The sequence below is a fragment of the Pogona vitticeps genome, chromosome 6, assembly GCF_051106095.1.
Source record: "Pogona vitticeps strain Pit_001003342236 chromosome 6, PviZW2.1, whole genome shotgun sequence".
Classification (NCBI taxonomy): Eukaryota; Metazoa; Chordata; class Lepidosauria; order Squamata; family Agamidae; genus Pogona; species Pogona vitticeps.
In genome coordinates, this window is record NC_135788.1 from 119,791,481 (window position 1) to 119,811,841 (window position 20,361).

At 52.0% G+C, this 20,361-nt stretch overlaps 1 protein-coding gene across 1 annotated transcript in view; it reads right to left on the bottom strand.

Annotated features, from left to right (window-relative positions):
• Positions 1-20,361, bottom strand: part of CHD3 (chromodomain helicase DNA binding protein 3) — a 66,237-nt gene that overhangs the window by 1,793 nt on the left and 44,083 nt on the right. Inside the window, 18 exon segments of the mRNA XM_072977148.2 lie at positions 491-617; positions 1,277-1,440; positions 2,503-2,698; positions 3,338-3,470; positions 4,269-4,377; positions 4,685-4,825; positions 7,834-7,935; positions 9,076-9,229; positions 10,141-10,259; positions 11,291-11,456; positions 11,981-12,125; positions 13,313-13,446; positions 14,041-14,126; positions 14,722-14,787; positions 15,217-15,394; positions 15,584-15,750; positions 16,924-17,155; positions 18,168-18,292. Of these exon segments, the coding sequence (XP_072833249.2) occupies positions 491-617; positions 1,277-1,440; positions 2,503-2,698; positions 3,338-3,470; positions 4,269-4,377; positions 4,685-4,825; positions 7,834-7,935; positions 9,076-9,229; positions 10,141-10,259; positions 11,291-11,456; positions 11,981-12,125; positions 13,313-13,446; positions 14,041-14,126; positions 14,722-14,787; positions 15,217-15,394; positions 15,584-15,750; positions 16,924-17,155; positions 18,168-18,292 (2,544 nt within the window).

The window sequence follows — 20,361 nt, forward strand, 5'->3', positions numbered from 1 at the left end:
GTGTCTGCCTTGTGCCCTGTGACACATGTAGATCTTCCCTGAAAGACCCCACAGCATGGGAAGGAGCCCTTCTGCCTGGAGACTGGCCCATCCAGTGGAAAGAGCCTAAGAAGCAGGCAAGGGACTGGCCCTGCTCCTAATTCATCACCACCCCCGCCTGCCTAAGGAAAAAGGTTTTCTGTGGGGAGGGGGGGAGGAGCCGTGTTCCTGACAAGGAACCAGCTTTGTCATGAGCAGGATTTCTCCAACTGGCTCCTCTGTCTTGTGGAGCCAGGCTCCTATCTGGAAATTTTAGGTGGTCCCTTCCCTGAGGACTCGCCAGGCTAACCCTTGGTTGTTTCCAAAAATTAGACAAGACCTACCATTTCCCGGGCAGTTTGCCAAACCCTTCTTTTTAGCGTGCCAACAGGCACGGGTAACCCAATTTCACAAGCCAGCATGTATTCCAATGCGACTCTGCCTGTCCCTTCCCCGTTGGCCCACAACTCACCTGTGATGAAGGAACCAGTTGGCATTTGACTGTAGTTGGCACCCATGGTGGGCAATGTCCCGCCCGGGGTGGCACCAAAGGAGGCTCCGAAGGTCGGAGGAGTGGCATAGGGCCCAGGGGGAAAGGCCTGCAAGTCGGGGGGGGGGGGTAAGAAAGGAAGTAATTGAGTTCCGACCACATGGCAGAAGAAGACACTGGGGCAAAGTGCTGAATTTTTTTTTTTTTTTATGGAGCGCGCTCGTATTCATTGACTTTCTCAGTAATCTCACGTTAAGTGGCCCATCTGGCAGGGGACAGCAGTCCACCCTCCTCCCGCCCTCCTGATTTCCACAGAAGCTGGGTGGGTGGGGAACCTCTCCTCCACACGCAGGATGGGAACCTAGTGGGCTGGCGGAAGAAGTCCTGTTGTTCCATCCTCCTGTGGTCCCCCCTGGGGCTTCTCCTTGGCCAGCATGGCAGCATCGGGCTATGAGGAGACATGCATTTTCAGGAAAGGAAGAGTTGCCAATCCTCTGCCATGTTTTGCTGTAGCCTTCATTACCAGCAGAGGTTCGTTTGGCCGTCCAAAAGCAGCACTGCTTACCAGGATCTCTCAATGCTGGTGAGCCTTGGGCTGGTGGGAGGTGGTTTTGGGGGGGGGGGGTAGGTAGTTTCCTTCTCTGATTGAGCAAGGCAGTGTTACGGGTCTGCCTGAACTCCTGCCCTCCCTCCCTCCCCACTGTGAGTGACCACACTGGAAGCCTGTTGGGGAGAAGACAAGAGGCGAACAGCAAGGCAGGTCTTTACCGGGACCGTCTGGGTCTCGTTCCCTTTGCTGGCCAAGCGGCTGAGAATGCTACGTTCGGACATCTGGAGGCGGGCCGCAATGGGAGGGATACGGGACAGGGTGGCTGGCAGGCGCGTCACGTCCGCCTTCATGTCGCTGAGGAGCTCCTCCAGCTGGTTCAACACTGGCAGGCCGGCAAAAGAGAGAGAGAGAGAGAAAGGAGAGAGAAGGAAAGAGACCAAAAACCATCACGGTGGGACAGCGGATGTTAATCAGTGTCCTGGCACCCACAACCCACATGCCAAGCCTGCCTACCATGAAAGGTCATTAAGGTGCTAACTCCCTGGGCTGGGGCCATTTCTTCGGAAGACTTTCCCACAGGAGCTCAAGCCGTACTTAGCTGGTTTCCCTGCCCCACCCTCCATGCAGAAGGCAGTCCACTCACTAGCTTTTACTGGCCACCCACCAGCACAGAAGAAGAAAAAAGTGTGTCCGGATTTTATTTTATTTTTTTTAGTGCCCCAAAGCACTAGAAATTCTAATCCAAGTAGATGGGATGAAGGCACCGAGAGAGAATACTTATGGAAGACTCGACACAAGATGTGATTATTCATACGATGTTTGTGAGGTGGGGGCACACCAGAGAAACTCACAGGGAAACAGACCGAGGACACTTGAGAAACGCACCAGTGACAGGGCGGGTAGTGAGATGTGCAAGCAGCGCTCACACGACACTTGGATGGGGACAACGTGAAACCAGTGTTACTCGTACTTGGTGGAGAAATAAAGGAAACGATCTTGGAACCGGAGATCCCAGAACCACTCTGGGTATAACTCAGAGCATTTTCCGGGGGAACCTTTTAGAAGAGGTCACTGGCCGTCCTCGCAGTCTCAACACCAACATCAGACACTGGGGGGATACTCGGCCACTGTGTTTTTTGGGGGGGGGAGAGACATCTGGAAGATTTTTTTTCAGCAGTGTGGACAACACAAAAGACCTGCCAGCAGATGCTTAGAAGAGACTTGTGGGGATGCTCCGTGGACAGGTCACAGCAGATGCACCAGAAATACACAGAGGAGGATCAAGGAGACAACGGAACACAGCGGCTTTTCTGATCACAACCGCACTTTAATGGATTCAGAGTGTGGTACAGAAGGAGGTAGCACAGAGGTGCGCGCAGGGGGTGGGAGGGTGAGGGTTACGTGGACTGTCCTCTCCGGGCCCGCCTACCCGCCCGCCTCTTACCCTTGTGTAGGACGGCGTTGGCAGGCTTGTTGCCGGCCAGAGATTCCTTGGACAAGTGCTGGTGGCTCTCGGCCAAACACTCCACCTCGGCAAAGCGGGTGTTGAGGGCCATGGCGGGGTGGCTGGGGTCCTGAGTCATGTTCAGGTAGGCGGCCCGGCGCAGCTGCTCTTCGATCACGAGCGCTTGCTCCAGGAGCTGCGGGGAGGGAAGGAGAGACGCCACCAGAGGTGCATTGGGTGCCTTGGACAGGTTGGCTTGCCCCCTACCAACACAGCCACCCACTCTTGGCAAAGAAACCTTGCCGTCAAGAAGGGCTCCCTGTTTAAGAATGCAAACGAAGGCGTCGCCCATCTTGCTCCCAGCAATCTCTATGCCAATAGCACTTCTGGGGGAGAGGCATTTATTTCTTAGACATGTATTTGCTGCGGAGCAGAAATATCTCTATTCAACTTCTCAGCTGCATAAATCCTACAGCTGCTGAAATGCTTGCATGCCACGTGATCACATTGAGAAGTAAACCTACTGAAATCAATCAAACACCTCACAGCACGTTACCTTAAGACTCGTTGATTTCAGTTCTGTTAACTACAGCTGGATCACAGTGGCTGTTTTGACAGCACCCCCCAAGCTACGCCTCACGTATTTTAGAAGCGGATGGCAGTTCTTGCCCTTAAACCAGCCCCTCCTGGCTCTACACTGCTCAGGCTTTACTTTAAAAGGTTGAGAGAGAGAAGGCTTTTAAATTGCACCATCTCCTAGGCCTGAGACAATGAATCACTGTAAGCCCATCTGTATCCCTGAGTGCTTATCTCGCTTTCGTCAGCTTGTTCGCACCTTGAACCGTCTGGCAAGGAACTTGTTCTTCATCTCCAAGAAGTTGCCCTTGTTGGCTTCCGTCTTGAAAGGTTCGTTAATGATGGCAAACTGGTTGTCGTTCTGGATGTCCTGCCAGCGAGCGTAGCCGTGGCTGCAGGGTGGCGGAGAACCATTAAGGAAGGTCCACCAGTAGAGGCGAGAACTCCCCAGGGAGACCGAGGCACAAAGCAACACACAGACAGCCAGACTCGCCCCCTGCCGGCCATGGGGACTCTCCAGTCTCTGCAAAGCTATGGCCTGCCCTGAGACTTTCTTGGAAGATCCTTTAACCTTTGGGGGTGGGCTGCTTGACCTTTGGCCTGCCTAAGCCACCACCAGTGCACTTGACCCCTTCCCCACATTCTCCCACCACCAAAAGATGTCCCTCCCCAGTTTGCCGCTCAGGTCAGGGCCTACGTGGAAGAGAAGGGGACATGCAGGTCAGGTCACGGTGGATAGAACCTTTCCTCCAGAGGCCTGTCTCAGGGCTTTGCCTGGGCCTGACATCATACAGTTCAAGGACCGAGGAAGCCGAGGGCAAAAATCCTTTCCCGGCAAATACTGGAAAACGCCCAAGACCAGCCATTGAGCACGAGGTGCTCAGTCCCAGCAACTCTAACTCATCCCAGACTTGAAATAACTACACCAGGACTCCCTGGAATGCAGGCAGAGGCTCTCCTCCTATTCCCAGGCCCCCTCCTGGGTCAGGCAATCATCGCACGTCTTCTGGGATCAGTCTCAGTCCTCAATCAGGTTTTCATTCTCAGTAGGGGACACCGCGAAGCAACTCAAGATTGAACTGCAAAGTCTTGACTGCAGCATTGCAGTTTAACCACTGCACCACAAGGCTCCATAGGCACAAGGCACCACTAACCCCCCCCCCCCAGTGCTACTCTGGGACCAAGGATACAGGACAATGCCAGCCAGTAGCCAGTAGTCATGCCGGCGATGCCAGATTTCGTTCAGCTTGCTGGAAGAAATGGCAGCTCGCTCCTCATTCTGCCACAGGGTGTGGAGTTCTGGAGAGAAAAGGGGAGACGGCCACAGGCAGTGCTACTCTTGAGTAACCACTCCTCAAATGATATGCCATGCTTCTCTTCGCTAGCACCCACTGTTTCAAACTGCTGAAATGGCTCCTGCCTCAGAAAACCAGCAAGCGAAGGCTCCTACTTTTTTCACACTTCCCAAGAAGAGCGGAAAGTTTTCCTCGAATGACCGACAGACGGTAATGGCTTCGGGGTGGTGGGGTGTGTGTGACTCCCTTGCCCCTTTGCCCGTGCTGCACCCCTAGAACTACATGCCTAGGCCCCATACACAGCAACATACCTGTGAAGCCACCGTCTGCAATGTTGAACATGAACCGGGGCTTCTCCGTCTTCTCGTCCTTCTTGCCACTGTTACGGTTCTCATCCTTGATGCTGCCGGCTTTCGGCTCTTTTCCCATCTCTCTCTCGGTTTTGGACTCTTCTGGAAAACATGAGAACAGACAAGACCATTGAGTCAGTCTTTCTTTCTTTCTTTCTTTCTTTCTTTCTTTCTTTCTTTCTTTCTTTCTTTCTTTCTTTCTTTCTTTCTTTCTTTCTTTCTTTCACATACCACCCCATTAGTACAGGCATACTATACAGGGGTGATTTACAAGCAACTAAAACCAAGCAAGTCCCTTCACGGATGGCTGCCTTGTGGTGAAGGGGCTGGAGTCATTCAGAGAAGGGCTATGGGCTCTGCCGTGCAGGGATGTCCAAGATGGACAGGCCACAGTGGAGAGTTCTGACTCAACGCAATCCACCTGGAGCAGGAACTGGCAAGCCACTCCAGGATCTTTGCCAAGAAAACTCCATGGACAGAAACAAAAGGCTAAAAGATATGACGCTGGAAGATGGGCCCCTCAGGTCAGAACACGTCCAACATGCTACTGAGGAAGAGCAGAGGACAAGTACAAGTAGCTCCAGAGCTAATGAAGTGGTTGGGCCAAAGCTGAAAGGACGCTCACCTGCAGATGCGCCTGGAGGTAAAAGGAAAGTCCAATGCTGCAAAGAAGAATACTGCATAGGAACCTGGAATGTAAGATCTATGAACATTGGAAAGCTGGATGTGGTCAAACAGGAGACGGCAAGAATAAACATTGACATCCTGGGCATCAGTGAACTAAAATGGACAGGAAAGGGCGAATTCAATTCAGACGATTATTGTATCTACTATTGTGGGCAAGAAGCCCGTAGAAGAAACGGAGTAATCCTCATAGTCAACAAAAGAGTAGGAAAAGCTATACTGGGATACAATCTCAAAAATGATAGAATGATTTCAATACAAATCCAAGGCAGACCTTTCAACATCACAGTAATCCAAGTTTATGCACCAACCACCAATGCTGAAGAGGCTGAAATTGACCAATTCTATGACTTACATCACCTTCTAGAACTGACACCAAAGAAAGATGTTCTTCTCATTATAGGAGACTGGAATGCTAAAGTAGGGAGTCAAGAGATAAAAGGAACAACAGGTAAGTTTGGCCTTGGAGTTCAAAACGAAGCTGGGCAAAGGCTAATAGAGTTGTCTCAAGAGAACAAGCTGATCATCACAGACATACTTTTCCAACAACACAAGAGGCGACTCTACACATGGACATCACCAGATGGGCAAGACCAAAATCAGATTGATTATATTCTCTGAAGCCAAAGATGGAGAAGCTCTATACTGTCAGCAAAAACAAGACTTGGAGCTGATTGTGGCTCTGATCACCAGCTTCTCATAGCAAATCTCAAGCTTAAACTCTAGAGAGTAGGAAAAACCACTGGGCTAGTCAGGTATAATCTAAATCAAATCCATTATGTGAATACAGTACATATTGGAAGTGAAGAACAGATTAAGGAACTAGATTTGGTAGACAGAGTGCCTGAAGAACTACGGATGGAGGCTCGTAACATTGTACAGCAGGCAGCAACAAAAACCATCCCAAAGAAAACGAAATGCAAGAAAGCAAAGTGGCTGTCCAATCAGGTCTTACAATTAGCACAGGAGAGAAGGGAAACAAAATGCAAGGGAGATAGGGAAAGTTACAGAAAATTGAAAGCAGACTTATATGCAGAATACATCATGCGAAAGGCTGAACTGGATGAAGCCCAAGATGGACTTAAGATTGCCGGAAGAAATATCAATAATCTCAGATATGCAGACGAAACCACTCTAATAGCAGAAAGTCAGGAGGAATTAAAGAACCTCTTAATGAGGGTGAAAGAGGTGAACGCCAAAAATGGTCTGAAGCTCAACATCAAAAAAACTAAGATCATGGCCACTGGTCCCATCACCTCCTGGGAAAATAGAAGGGGAAGATATGGAGGCAGTGACAGATTTTATCTTCCTGGGCTCCATGATCACTGCAGATGGAGACAGCAGCCACGAAATTAAAAGACGCCTGCTTCTTGGGAGGAAAGCGATGACAAACCTCGACAGCATCTTAAAAAGCAGAGACATCACCTTGCCAACGAAAGTCCGAATAGTCAAAGCTATGGTTTTTCCAATAGCTGTGTATGGAAGTGAGAGCTGGACCATAAAGAAGGCTGACCGACGAAGAATGGATGCTTTTGAATTGTGGTGCTGGAGGAGACTCTTGAGAGTCCCCTGGACTGCAAGGAGAACTAACCTATCTGTTCTGAAGGAAATCAACCTTGAGTGCTCACTAGAAGAACAGATCCTGAAAGGCTCCAATCCTTTGGCCATCTCATAAGAAGAGAAGACTCCCTGGAAAAGACCCTGATGTTGGGAAAGTGTGAAGGCAAGAGGAGAAGGGGACGACAGAGGACGAGATGGATGGACAGGGTCATCGAAGTGACCAACATGACTTTGACCCAATTCCGGGAGGCCGTGGAAGATAGGAGGGCCTGGTGTGCTCTGGTCCATGGGGTCACATAGTGTCGGACACGACTTAATGACTAAACAACAACAAAAACCAATATAAAAATGCAACCAATGATAAGTAAAAATGGAAATAACAAGTAAATTTAGACCAGGTGGCACTAGAACAAACTTCCCCTTAAAAAAAAAAAAGTGGAGCAGGAGGGAAGATATTTACCAAGGATTGGTGTGAAAGGCCTCCCTCAAGAGTAATATTTCAATTGCTTCCTCAAAAAAAGCAGGGAGGGTGCTCAGCGTAGCTCCTCCAGGAGCTTCCATAACTTTGGTGCCACCACAAAGAAGGCCCTGCCTCTCGTAGATTATTTTCAGGCCGCCTTTGGTGTGGCTGCATGGAGGAGCATAGCCAAGGGGGGGGGGGACCTGGTGGGTCGGGTAGACACTCTGACAAGTAGCATGATCCCAAATCATGGAGAACTTTACACCCGAGTGTCACACTTCACCCTCTCCAGTAGGCCTACCCAGATCTCCGCTGAAGGTTTCCCAAAGCAATGGGGCTGCCTGGGAAACATCTGCTTGGGCCCGGGTTCCCAGGGGCCTCCTACGAGTTCAGCCGCCGCGTTTACCTTTCTTCATCTCCGGCATCTCTCCCTCTGCCTTGTCTTTGCTCTCCTCGCTCTCAGCGGGCTTCTCTTCTGCCACAAGTTTCTCTGGATCAGCATCTGGAACTTCAGAACATGTAGGAAAAAACGAGCAAGAAAAGGGTCACGGGGGACCTGAGAAATTCCTCCCGTTTTGCCAAGAGCCCCTGCTGTTTACCCACAGAGACCCATGATAGAAACCTGGAGGCTTGAGGATGAAACCACACATTCCACGGCCTCCTTTTTATTTCTCCTAAGAACAGCTCTGCCATCCTGGCTGCAGGCAGTTCCCCTGCCCAAGACTTACTAGGATAAGCCAAGACATCACTTATTTAATTTGCCACCTTTCTCCTAAAGGTTCCAGGAAAGTTTATTAATCCTGGCAGTTTATTAAAAGGAACAACTTTCAAAGCTAAATAGTAAATTATGATAGTATTTAAGTGCATTAAGCAGTTATATTAAAACTCAAAAATAAGAACGTTAAACGCTCAAGCAAAACAACAGAGTACAATAATCTGTTTCAGAAATCCCCTTAGTCAAACAGAAAGGAAAGCCTGCCTGAAGGGAAAGGTCTTTGTCTGCTGCTTATCTGCTGGCCTCCTGTAGGAAGGATTTCCAGAGTGTGGGAGCAGCAGCATGTCCGCACCGAATTAATTAATTAAATGTATTTACAGTACTTATTTAGTTAAAGGTGGGGCTCGTCAGCCATGGAAGGCAGCCCATCTAGGAGAAGGAAAACTCCGATTTCAAATCTCCACTCGTGGAAAAGACTTCAGGAGTTAACCTCGAGGCAAAATCCGGAGATGGAGTCCCGAAGGCAGCTCGTGTCGTTCTGCCAACTCCTGCGACGTTGCTGGAACCAGTTGTATTGGCTCTTGCCTTTCCATTGGACCATTTCAGCAATGTGGAGAGGAGGGATCTGCTGCTTGGGTAACAGCCTATCCTCCATATTACCTTACCCGGGCTTCATGCTCTGGAGAGGACACTCCTCGATTCAGAGCATGTTACCATAGTCTCTCGAGACTGAAGGATGCCTATGCTTAGTTAAAGATGCTGGGACTGAGATAAAGGCCTCCCCCTGCTGACCCTCTTAATACCTGGGTAGGCTCTTAAAGGGAGATGGGGTCCCCGAGATGAGAGTTGCTTGGGGCCCCACATCTGGAACCCTCTCCTCCCTTGGCCTCCTCCCTCTGTTCTTTCAGTATATCTTTTGTTCTATGCCTTTACCCGTTTTCTCTTTCTCTTCCTTGACTGGAGGCTCAGCTTCCGGCTCTTTCTCCCCGAGTGCCATCGCTCCTTCCTCTTCAGACTTTTTGGGCATCTCGAGCTCCGCCTTTTCACCTGAGAACGTGGCAGAAATGGGCTGCTCGGGGGCTGACGGCTGGGAAATGCAAAACAAAAGGGAGGCATGCATACAGCGCAGAGGAGGGTGACGGAGACAGGTTTGTATCTGGGAGATCATCGGCCAGTCTGCAAGGCTCAGCAGTGAGATTGTACTGAGGAGGTCTTCCCAGGGAAACAGCCACGCTAGTTTGGACTCTGTCACAGCAAAAACCAAGGTTCTTGTGGCATCTTACACAGACACGTTTTATTTTGTTGTTGTTTAGTCGTTAAATTGCGGCTGACTCTTGGTGACCCCATGGACCAGAGCACACCAGGCCCTCCTGTCTTCCACTGCCTCCCGGAGTTGAGTCAAATTCATGTTTTATAGATCTGAATAAGGAGGCTGCAGTCTAGGGCACTGGTTCTTAACCTTGGGTTACTCAGGAGTTTTGGACTGCAACTCCCAGAAGCCTTCACCACCAACTGTGCTGGCTGGGGTTTCTGGGAGTTGCAGTTCAAAAACATCTGAGTAACAAAGGTTAAGAAGCACTGGTCTAGGGAAGCCCGTGTGCCCAATAAAATCATTTCAGCCAACATGGTGTCACAAGCCTCCTTATTCTTTTACAGTTTTGCTCCACAGCTCAAAACCACTGCACTCAAAGAGCACAGCGCGGTTGTGTCCTGACTGCCTACAGATGGAGCAACTGCTTTCCTAAACTCTGGGATTTCCTGGCATGAGAGAAAAATCGTGAGGCTTTTACCAAGGAAAGGGGGCAAGCAGGAGGGAAGAAGGCAAACCGAAGCAACATCCGTCAGCTACCTTCCCTACCAGAGTCTTGCCCACGTCCCAAGACTCCTCTTTCTCAAAACTTTCCCCAATACTTCTCTGCAAGATGCCACACGCACCCCCAGCCCTCCTGATCTGCGCCGAAGACCACAACTCAGGCAATGCCCCATGCAAGCACAAACCTCGGTCTCCATTTTCTCACTCCCTCGGGCTTCCTTCTCCAGCTTCTCCTCTTTGGCCTCTGAATCCTCCTTCTCGGTCAGGATCCCCCCGTCGCCTTTGTCGCTCGGAGCCGGGGTAGCTGGTGAAAGAGAGATCATCGCCACCTGCCCTGTATCAGCGGAATCCACCATCCTTTCTACAAATACACATTCTTTACAATACGTTAGGAGTATTCCAGTATTCTGAGTTGAACTGCAGCCTACTCCTAAAGCAATAGAACACTTAACATCTTAACTTAACACGTAACTTAATTTCTGAGGTTGACAATGCTAATCATAATATAGGCAAAGTGCAAAAACGTTCCATATTTGGGCTCTACTTTCAGTCTCTGAAGCTCCAGCCTCAGGCTACTGAAAAGGGCTACCCTGTGAATTATAGTTAATAAAAATTCTAATACAGGTACAGTGGTGTCTTGCTTGACGAGGACAATCCGTTCCAGCGAAATCGCTGTAGAACGAAATCCTCGTCAAGTGAAATAAAAAAGCCCATCGAAACGCACTGAGAACCGCTCAATGTGTTCCAACGGGCTAAATACCTCAGCGTCCAGTGAAAATCCTCCATAGGGCAGCCATTTTCCGATGCCTGTGCAGCAAAAAATCCGTCCTAAAGCACAGCGAGGAGCCATTTTACACAGCGGGCGGCCATTTTGAAACCTTGACGATCAGCTGTTTTGATCGTCATAATGCGAAGAATCGGTTCCCGAAGCAGGGAACCGATCGTCGGGAAGCGAATTTTGGCCATTAAAACACTGTTTTGCAATCGCAAAAGCGATTGCAAAAACCTTATCGTCAAGTGGATTCATCGTTTAATGAGGTAATCATTAAGCGAAGCACCACTGTACTGCCTTATGCTGATTCACTTTTCATAACAATATAAAACCCACTCCAACACAGGGGGGCATAACGCCACTATGGGTGACACTGGTATTCACTCCTTTCTGTTAGCAAGAGTAGTCAGGCCTGATCCCTGGAGAAAGGCAGGAGAGAGATCCTAAAGAGAACCAAATCATGTCAAGCAACCTCTTCTTAATCTGCAGGCGAGTCTCTACCCGCCACCCCTAGGAGAGAGAGGGGTCTGTTCTCCCTGCTAGACATTGTTTGGGGCCTTTACCCGGCTTGGAGGTGCAGGGGGTGTTGGTACAGCTGGGGTCTGGGGTGGTGGTGGAGGTTTTGATGGTAGGAGACGAGGCCCGGGATGACTTTTTGGAGTCGGCGCTGGGGTCAGGCATCAGTTCAGGCATGCTCCAGCGGCCATTGATATGTTCAAACTCCTGCACCTGCCACGCAGAGAGAGACACAGACACCCTCTGTGAGCGAGCGCATTTTCACTGCCACGACAAGGTCTAGAGAAATATTGGGGGGGGGGGGGGGGAGACTCCATCCTGAGGACCCAGCCGGGCTGTCCTCGGAGGGATCCCACCCTCAAGAGGGCCACGGCCTCCCAAACAAGAACCTAGAGGGCCCCACTTCAGGACGTGCTAAAAGACTCTTGCCTGGATAACAATGGGTCTTTTTAGTTCCTGCTCACCCTTTCAGAGGATTCAGAAATTAATTTTTAAAAAAGAACCTTACTCCGAGCCTGGACAAGATGTCAGACTATTATTCAACACAGCGAGTGACCAGGAAGGCTGGGAGCTGCTGCCTCACAATCTGTGGGCAGGCCACCAGTGGCTCGTCCTTGCCTCAGAAGAAGGGAGCCACGTTCGCCTCTGTGCAGGATCCATTTCCGGGGGAACTGGCTGGTCTCTTCTATCCCTTGATCCACTTTGCCCCTTTTTCACCGAGCGGTCGGCTTCCCTACCTTTTTCTTTACCAGGGACATGACGCCTATCCGGGTCAGGACCTGCTGCCTCGAAAGCCCTTCTCTGGGCACCCCGTCGGCAAAGGTCTCGGAACCGTCCGCGCCAGGCTCGCAGAGGTGCCTCATGAACAGAGAGACGTACGCCCTGAGGAAGGATAAAATACCCAGCAGCTAAATCAGACCTTGCCCTGGGCAAAAAGCACCCAAGGCGAGGGCGAGATCTCTGCCGACGCAGGAAGCCATCAGGACTTCCCCGTGAATACAAAGTTACCTGGAGCTCTTCATTTGGCATTTTTAAAAGAAGGCATGTTGTGGGGGATCTAAAAAAAGATTATAAAATAATGCAGGCTGTGGAGACTGTGGCCTCCTTTGTAATGTCATAGGTCAAGGCCATCCAGAGAAGCCAAGGGACGTTGTGTAGCTGATGGAATTCATTGCAACAAGATTGGGGAAATCCAAAGGGGTTTAAAAGAGGACCAGATAATTTCGCAGAAGAAGGGTGATGCGACACACAGGTCTCAACATCCCACACATGAAAGAGGCCTGGGGGGGGGGTGGGGGTGGGGGTGAGGCCCGCTGCTCCCCACAGGTTTGCCATCAGATTTTTCAGTTCCGGTCTTCACCCAGCCAGCCAGCCTGTAGCTCTGTAACTGTGGGCCAGCCTGGGAGAAGCCATGGCTCTGGCTCCCCCAGCTGTAATCCTGGCCCCAGTTCCCCTGGGTGGAGGGATTGCTTTGGGTCTGCCTGAGGGAGGGGAGGGTCGCCTCTGTGCCTCGCCCTCCAGGAAACACAGACCGAGCAACGTTTGTGGAGGGTCATGTCAGATGAGTAAGAAGCATCATCACGTGGCAATCCAGCGGGTGGGGCCGACATACCCACCCTCTCCCAAGGATTCAGGGTCACGTGGGATAAAGGTCCCCCTTTCAAACCCGGCACCACCAAATCTACTGGTGTGTGTGTGTGTCCCTTGCTTACTGTGCCTTGTGTGCTTTCTGCACGGCAGGGGGAGAAGCACAGTACCAAACTCCCTGCAGCTTCACAAATGTCTGTAGACATAATGCACACACCACTAATAAGCTCAGGTTTGTGGCCAGAATACCTATAAAGTTAATTTTTTCTTCTTTCCAATGAAGCCTATGTTTCTCAGGATGCTGGTTTTGTCCTCGCATGGCAGGACTGTACCGTTTCATGATCCGGGCTGCAATCGCTTCCCAGAAAGCCACTCCCCCCCCCTCGAACGTGCTCTTCAGGGCTGCTTCCAGAACAGGAAGAGAAAGGAGCCACCTTCTCACGGGGCCAGATTAACAGCTCTCAGCCCGAAGGCCCTCTTACTTGAATTCTTTCTCCGTTTTGCCACGCAAATCCCGGACCAGCCACTGGGAGGTGAAAGCATCTTGGGGTGGCATGCCCCAGCGCATCACTGCGTTCAGGAAGGCCTTGCGCTGGCGGGTGTTGAAACCCAGCACCTGAAAGAGGGCAGAGCAACAGCCAGGGTCAGCCCTCAAACAGCAACAGCTAGAATCCTTCTGACCTGGTGGAAGACATGGCGTGCTATCCAGACCGAGTGACCCTTTCTCGTCACGCAGTCCATGCGTCTTGCAGTGTCCGATGATGATTCTTAACGGCCGGGTAGCTCTGGGGTTTAAGTTTCTGACTGTGGAGCCAGAAATTGGGAGTCCGCCTCCACCCCCCTCCCCCCCCCGGGCCTCCCTTCCAGCTTTTCCATTCTAAGGTTCTGGTTAATGAAATGCAGAGGGGGCAAACCCCCTGCCCAGGGAGACAAGCCCAGTTTCAACTTTCGCCACCTTGGAGGCCCTTCTATTTTTTTGGGGGGGGGGGGGAATGTGCTGCTCCCATCTCTGACCAAATGTGCTCCTCCTCTTCTGATCCTCCTTCCCCAAAATGTGTAGCTTACACATGCAGGACGGCCTAACCGCCTGGACCTACAAAACTGGTCTCCTTGAATGACCTCCTGCCCAATCTGTCTATAGGGGGGTGCATCTAGTTCCTGCCCCCACAACCCTCCCTTGTAAGCAGTCCCGCCCAGAGGTCTCTCTCACCTCAATGTTGCCACCAACACGTGCCAGGAGGGGAGGAAGGGGCTTGTCCTTCTCATTTCGCAGCTGCCGTCTGGACTGTCGGCGACCTTGGCGGGTGGAGCAAGAGACGGGAGGCTTAGAATCCAAACCCCGATAGCATGGCCAAGGCTTGGCCAGGGGCCCAGGAGGCCCTTCACCTGGCTTGGCAGGACATCAAGCCGGGCCACACCATCGTGCTCCGTGCTGGCATGCCCGAGGCTGCACGCTCCTTCTGCCCAGTCGCTTGGCAATACTGATGGGGAGGGCTGGCGTGATTCCCAGAGAGACCAGGGCAGAAAGCGGTTCTGACAGAGAGCCCACCTCCCCTCACGCGCATGCAGGCCACCAGGAAAGATAATGGTGTGGGTTAAGTGGAACACAGCAGAGGGCCCAGAACACACCGATACAGCAGTCACAACATACTTCAGGACCATGAAAACACAAGGCAAATCATTTCTCCCTCCAGGTGGAAACGCCCAGTTACGCGACACAATCTTGTCATGCCTGATCCCTGCTCGGCTGAGTTGGCGTGCCAGATAACTAAGCGGGGAAGGCAAGAGGACCACTTCCCGAGATCAATCCAGTCTTGGGATCCCCCCCATCAACGCCCACCCAAGTAAGGGAAGAAGAGGCAGGGAGGGTGGGGGAGGGCAAAGCTCTCACCTTCAGGCCTCTCGTCAAAATCTTCGTCCTCCTCTTCAGACCCCACCGAGTACTCAGACTGATTGTCTGAAACAGGATTGTTTCTGTTTGCAGTCCTTACTCGACTCTCTGATCGAACGCTTCCTGCCTCCCCCATTTTAGCCCCGGTGCAGCTGCACTCCAAGACTGCAGGTCACGGCTTCTGCACAAGCTGCAGGACTCCCCAGGGGACAACAACGGCCCCCATCCACCTTTTGGAGCACCTGAACTGCCCACCCCACAGCCAAACACACAGCCAGTGGCCATGGTCCCCTTCAAGGGGCTGGGATTAGAAATATATGCGAGATGACGCCTGCCCTCTAAAGCAGAGTGAGGAACGGGAAAGGTGGACTTAGGGCAGGTAAGTCTGAGTGACCCTGTCCAGGCTTATCTTCCTGGGTGGGTTTCTAAGAGGACGTGGAGGGGGAACACATCCCACGGCAAGGCCTTCCAAAAGGGGGTTCTTCGGGGGCTGACCTTGGTCCTCCTGGGCTGCGTCGTTGTAGTTGACCTGCTTGCGCACCCGTTTCCCTTTCCCCAGGTTGCGGGCCAGGTCCTCCTGCTGCTGCTCGTAGTGGTGGCGCAGCAGCTTCTCCCAGTAGTCGGGGTCCACGTTCTCCTCCTGCTTGATGATCTCCCGCTCAATCTCCTCAATCTGGGGGTGGGGGGGGCATGGGCAAGAGAAAAGACCCCGAGACATCATGTGCGGGTGCAAAAGCACTCTACCCTGCTTCTGCCTTCTGGGGGGGGGGGCAGGCCTCCCAGCCCTAAACCCTTCTTGACTGCCCAAACTCTCCACCTCCCCCTGCCCCACCCCACCCCTAAGACTCCCTTCCCGACTCACCTTGTCCTCCTCTCGAACCACATACTGGGCCACCTTGAAGGAGCTGAGGTACTCGTTCATGTTCTGCACATCAGCGTCGTCCGTCGCGTCCTGGTTTCGGTCCAGGAGTCGGGCGATGGCCTCGTTGTCGTAGTGGATGACGCTGCTGTCTTCCTCCTTGTTCTCCCCTTGAGGCAGGAGGGAGGGCCAAGGGTTAGGGAACCATCAAAGCAGGGGCCACAGGGCGGGGCGGTCAGCTCAGCCTTGTCACCCTGTCGATTGGGCACAGCGAGGTGGACCACAAGAGCTGCTGAGCGCGAGGAGAGGTGAATCCCACATGACCTCTGCCCCCTCTCACTGGCCCATGTTCCTGAATTACAGAATCGTGGAGCTGGAAGGGGCCTCTAAGGCCAACAAGTCTAACCCCCTGCTTGATGCAGGAATCCAAATCAAAGCAGATCAGAAAGAGGGTGGTCCAGTTTTCTCCCAAATGCCTCCAGCACTGCAGCACTCAACACCTCCCAAGGTCGTGAGTTCCATCGTCGTACAGCTCTAACAGTTAAGAAATTTTCCCTGATATTTAGCCGAAATCTGGCTTCCTATAGCTTGAGCCCATTATGGCTTGTCCTGCACCCTGGGAGGATTGAGAACAGATCCTGCCCCTCTTCTGTGGGACTACTGCCCTACAGTGCTGTCCTGTCTCTCCTGAGTGTTCTTTTTTCCAGCCTTAAACCTGTCCACTTCTTTTCCGTCTTTCCTCCTCCTAGGGCCCGGTTTCCATCCTCCTGATCCTCCTGGTTGCCCTCCTCTGAACTTGCTCCACTTTGTCAGCATCCTTCTTAAAGTGCAGTGTCTAGAACTTCCTCTCCTGAATTCCTCTCCGTGTCATGCTTTTGCCCCACAAAAGTGGCCACACCACCCACCTGCCTGCTCGCCTGCCCTATGGGCAAAGCACCACTGATTTCACAAGGTAGCTGGCACTGTTTTACACACCAGGTGGGCAGGGAAGTTGTGGCAGAACCTCCCCAAAGTGATGCACAGGGTTAAAAAGAAAAGGGGGCAAAGGATAGCGGTGGGGGCAGGGAGAAGTAGCCATCAGGATTGATGGTGGTGATTTGTCTTCTCAAACAGGCTGTAGGAGAGCTTGGGCTGCCCGAGTCCGGTTGTGCCAACACATTTCAGGATTTCCAACCCCTGGATTTCACTTCCAATCCAATCCCTGGTGGGAAATGCTGATTTTGATGGACAAATCATCTAGACTACTGAGGTTAATGACACCTGGGGCCACCCTTGAAGACAGCAGCCTTACTAGCTACCGCCTGCGTCCCGAAATGTCCCAGACAAGCCAACAAATGCCTCACCCTCGTTTTCATCCTTGAAGAGCTCCTCGGTGCCAAACTTAAGGATGTCGTCCAACTCCTGCTTGGACATGCTTCCTGACTTGGAGCCCAGCCCCGGGCGGACGACCAAGTGAGTCAGCATCATCTTGCGCTTGGCCACCTGCGTGATCCGCTCCTCCACGGAGGCTCTCGTCACAAAACGGTAGATCATCACCTTATTTGCCTGGCCGATACGGTGAGCTCTGCTGAAGGCCTGAGGCAGGAGAGGAGAAGTTCAGACAGAGGATGACATGGACCGGGGAATCAATACAAAAAAAGCAGATGGAGGAAGGAAGACCCATGGGCTTCCCAATTAACGTTATGGCTCCAGAGAGGGAGATTAAGCCACAGACGATCCAGACGGATTCTTCTGAGGGCTCCAGAGGAAAGGCCTCATCCAGAACCACAGCTTATCCAAGAAAGGCGAGCGATTCTGTCCCTACACCTCTACCGTCTACAGACTCCAAATCTAACTGGATGTGGGAAAAGTAGACCAAGTCCTGCCCATCTTTCCTGGATGGATCTCGCCCGTTCTGACCAGAAACAGAGGCATATCTTGTCCTCGTTTCTCTCCTAGTCAGTCAGAAGAACGTAAATCTAGCCTGAAAAGAAAGAGGGGAAGGCAGAACTGCCCTCCTGACCATCCAGGATGCTTACATGGGCAGAGGGCAACTGATGATGGCTTTGCAACAAAGCTGTTCCACAAGCTTCACTGTAAAGCTGGAGGCTGGAGAGGAATAGAGCAACTCACGAGAGACCCACCCACAGATTTGCTATCAACCCAGCCTTATAGGGCAGAATAATAATACTGTAATCGTGTAGAGGCCATCTACTGAATCGTGGAGGTTTGGGACAGAAAGAAAACTGTAGGGCTTCTCCAGGCAGCAGAGTTATTTGGGGCAGTTGCCAGGGCCGGATGTGGTGAAGACCACCCACCCAGATGGGGGGGATCCAATCTATTCACGGAGGGTAAGAATGCTCTAGTGGCCGGCTGCTAGTCCAGGTGGCCACCTCTAAGCTCCAGGATCCAAGGCAGGATGTGCCTCTGGACACTCGCTGATCCAAGCCCGAGAGGGGTCCTACCGTCTTCACCTCATGGCGGGCCATGGTGTGCCATACAAGCTCTCAGGCTAATCCCACCCAGGCCTTCCTGTATTCTCATGCGCAGCATGACACATGGAAGGGGGGGGGATCAGGAGAGATATCTCGGACGGCGAGAGGCTCACCTGGATGTCATTGTGGGGGTTCCAGTCGGAATCGAAAATGATCACGGTGTCTGCTGTGGCCAGGTTGATGCCCAAGCCGCCTGCCCGCGTGGAGAGCAGGAAGCAGAACTGCTGAGCTCCTGGCGCTGTAAAGAAAAGGAGGCCCCTTCTTTTAAGGCATGAACAACTAGGACGATGGAGACTTCAGTGCCGCAAACACGAGGCTAGAGAATTCTTCACCAAAAAACCACACTTCGGGCAGCTTCACAAACGGAACTTCAAACTTGGGAACTGATTCCCACCAGTAAGACAAACTACTATTGTTCAGTCAGCTGAAGAGTTGGAGGAAATACTTTTAAATAAATACATGAGAATACAAATTACAGTTTCCCCCTCAGAGTTATACATAAACATCAGCCAGGAAATGACACATTTCTCTGAGAGGCCACTTGTGTAAAATAGGGGTGCTAGCCAAGCTTTGGTAGGAGCCTGTCCCCCACCCGACACACTCAAAGGGCATCGCTTCAGTTCCTCCCTCTCAACGGGGGGAACAGAGACGCAGGAGCAGGATCCCTCGAGCAAGGAAGGGACGGGTGGCCCGATCACAACACGAAGACCTCCAGGTAGCGGTAAGAGACACGTCCTTGTTTGTGACTCACACAAACGGAAGATTAGCAAACTACCCTATCAGAAGTGGGCAGAAGTCCACATCCCTGGGAAAGAAAGCCATTCCTGGCCAAGGGTCACACAGGCCTCTGTAAAGGAGAGGAGTGCGCCGTCCTCAGAGAAGAAAGAGACCATAGAGGAGAGTGGGTGAGTAGAGGGTGTCTTGATTGAGATAGAGCAGGCGGATTTGAGGAAAAACCGGCAGAAGTATGTCTGGCTGACGAGGGAGGGGAGGAGTTGGACCTCATCGCATGGAAGGATATAAAGGAGGACAAGAACGCGCACGTTTTTAGACTCTGGACGGAAGGAGATGCAGGAGGGAAAGTGAACCGAGGGGTACAGACAGAACCCATGCTCGGACCAGGAGGAGCGACCGGTATAACTGCTGAATTTCCTAATCTATCTTTAGGAGGGGGTTTACTCCCAGATCCGATAATACCTGGAGGGAGAGGAAAAAGCTACGGTTCTCTAGAATGGACTGTAGTGGTTTACCCCAGGAATCACCCTGGAGGGGAGGAGGGTGATCCGGCCTGGACCTTCATTCCAACAGAAACCCCCAGAGGGAGATTGGGCCAGACATCCGTGCTGTGGAACGGTGTGTGCAGTACGGAGTGCCCCCCTCAGACCATTGACAGACCAGGAATGCTTTGGACCGGCTCCCTTTTAGGGGAAGTCGATAAGACTCCTGATGTAAGACCGAAGAAATACAAGTTGTTGCCTGAGGCATATTTACAAGATCCTTTTGATTCTGTTGAATTGAGTTCTGTTACTAATAAAAATGTTAATGTTAACTTATCAGAAGAGCCTCCTCGTCTTTTTCCCACCTTTACCACCAGTGCACCCCCGGCTAAAGAAGAACTTTATTACAGCCTCCTATCCAGGTGGGGCCACACAGCTCAGCGAGGCCGCACCTCCGCTGCGTGCAGAACGTCCCGGCGGCAGGGTAGGCAAAGCTCCTGCCTGCAACCTTGGGAGCACTGCAGCCGGTCCAAGTTGGCAACACCGGGCAAGATGGAACAAGGGTCTTCCTCAGCATGAGCTAAGTATCTTTTTTCTGCACACTGTCTCTGTGAAGGAGCCTCGCACACCGTACGGCAGTGCCAGATGGGAGAAGAGAAGAAACAGGGATGGCTGCAGCCCCACCCGAGGCTCAGCAGCGTTCAGGCAACAGGACACCTTGCAGGACCACGACCACCAAAGCCACAGCCATTTCTGGGCACAATGCAGAAAGTGCTGGTCTTCACCTATAAAGTCCCTAAATGGCCTGGGCCCAAGGGCTCTTAAGGAACCCTTGTGTTTCCCTTGATGAGTCTGCTCAGGTGTTAAGATCATCAGGGGAGACCTTTCTCTCAGTCCCACCACCTCCGCAGGTGCATCTGGTGGGGACCCAGGAGAGGGCCTTCTCTGTGGCTGCTCCTTTAGACTCTGGAACTCCCTACTACTGGAGGCCAGCCAGGCCCCGTCTCTGCTGTCCTTTCAGAAGGCCCTGCACTTCAAGCAAATTCTCCCTCAGTGACTGACAATCTGGGATGGTTTCTATTTTGTTGCT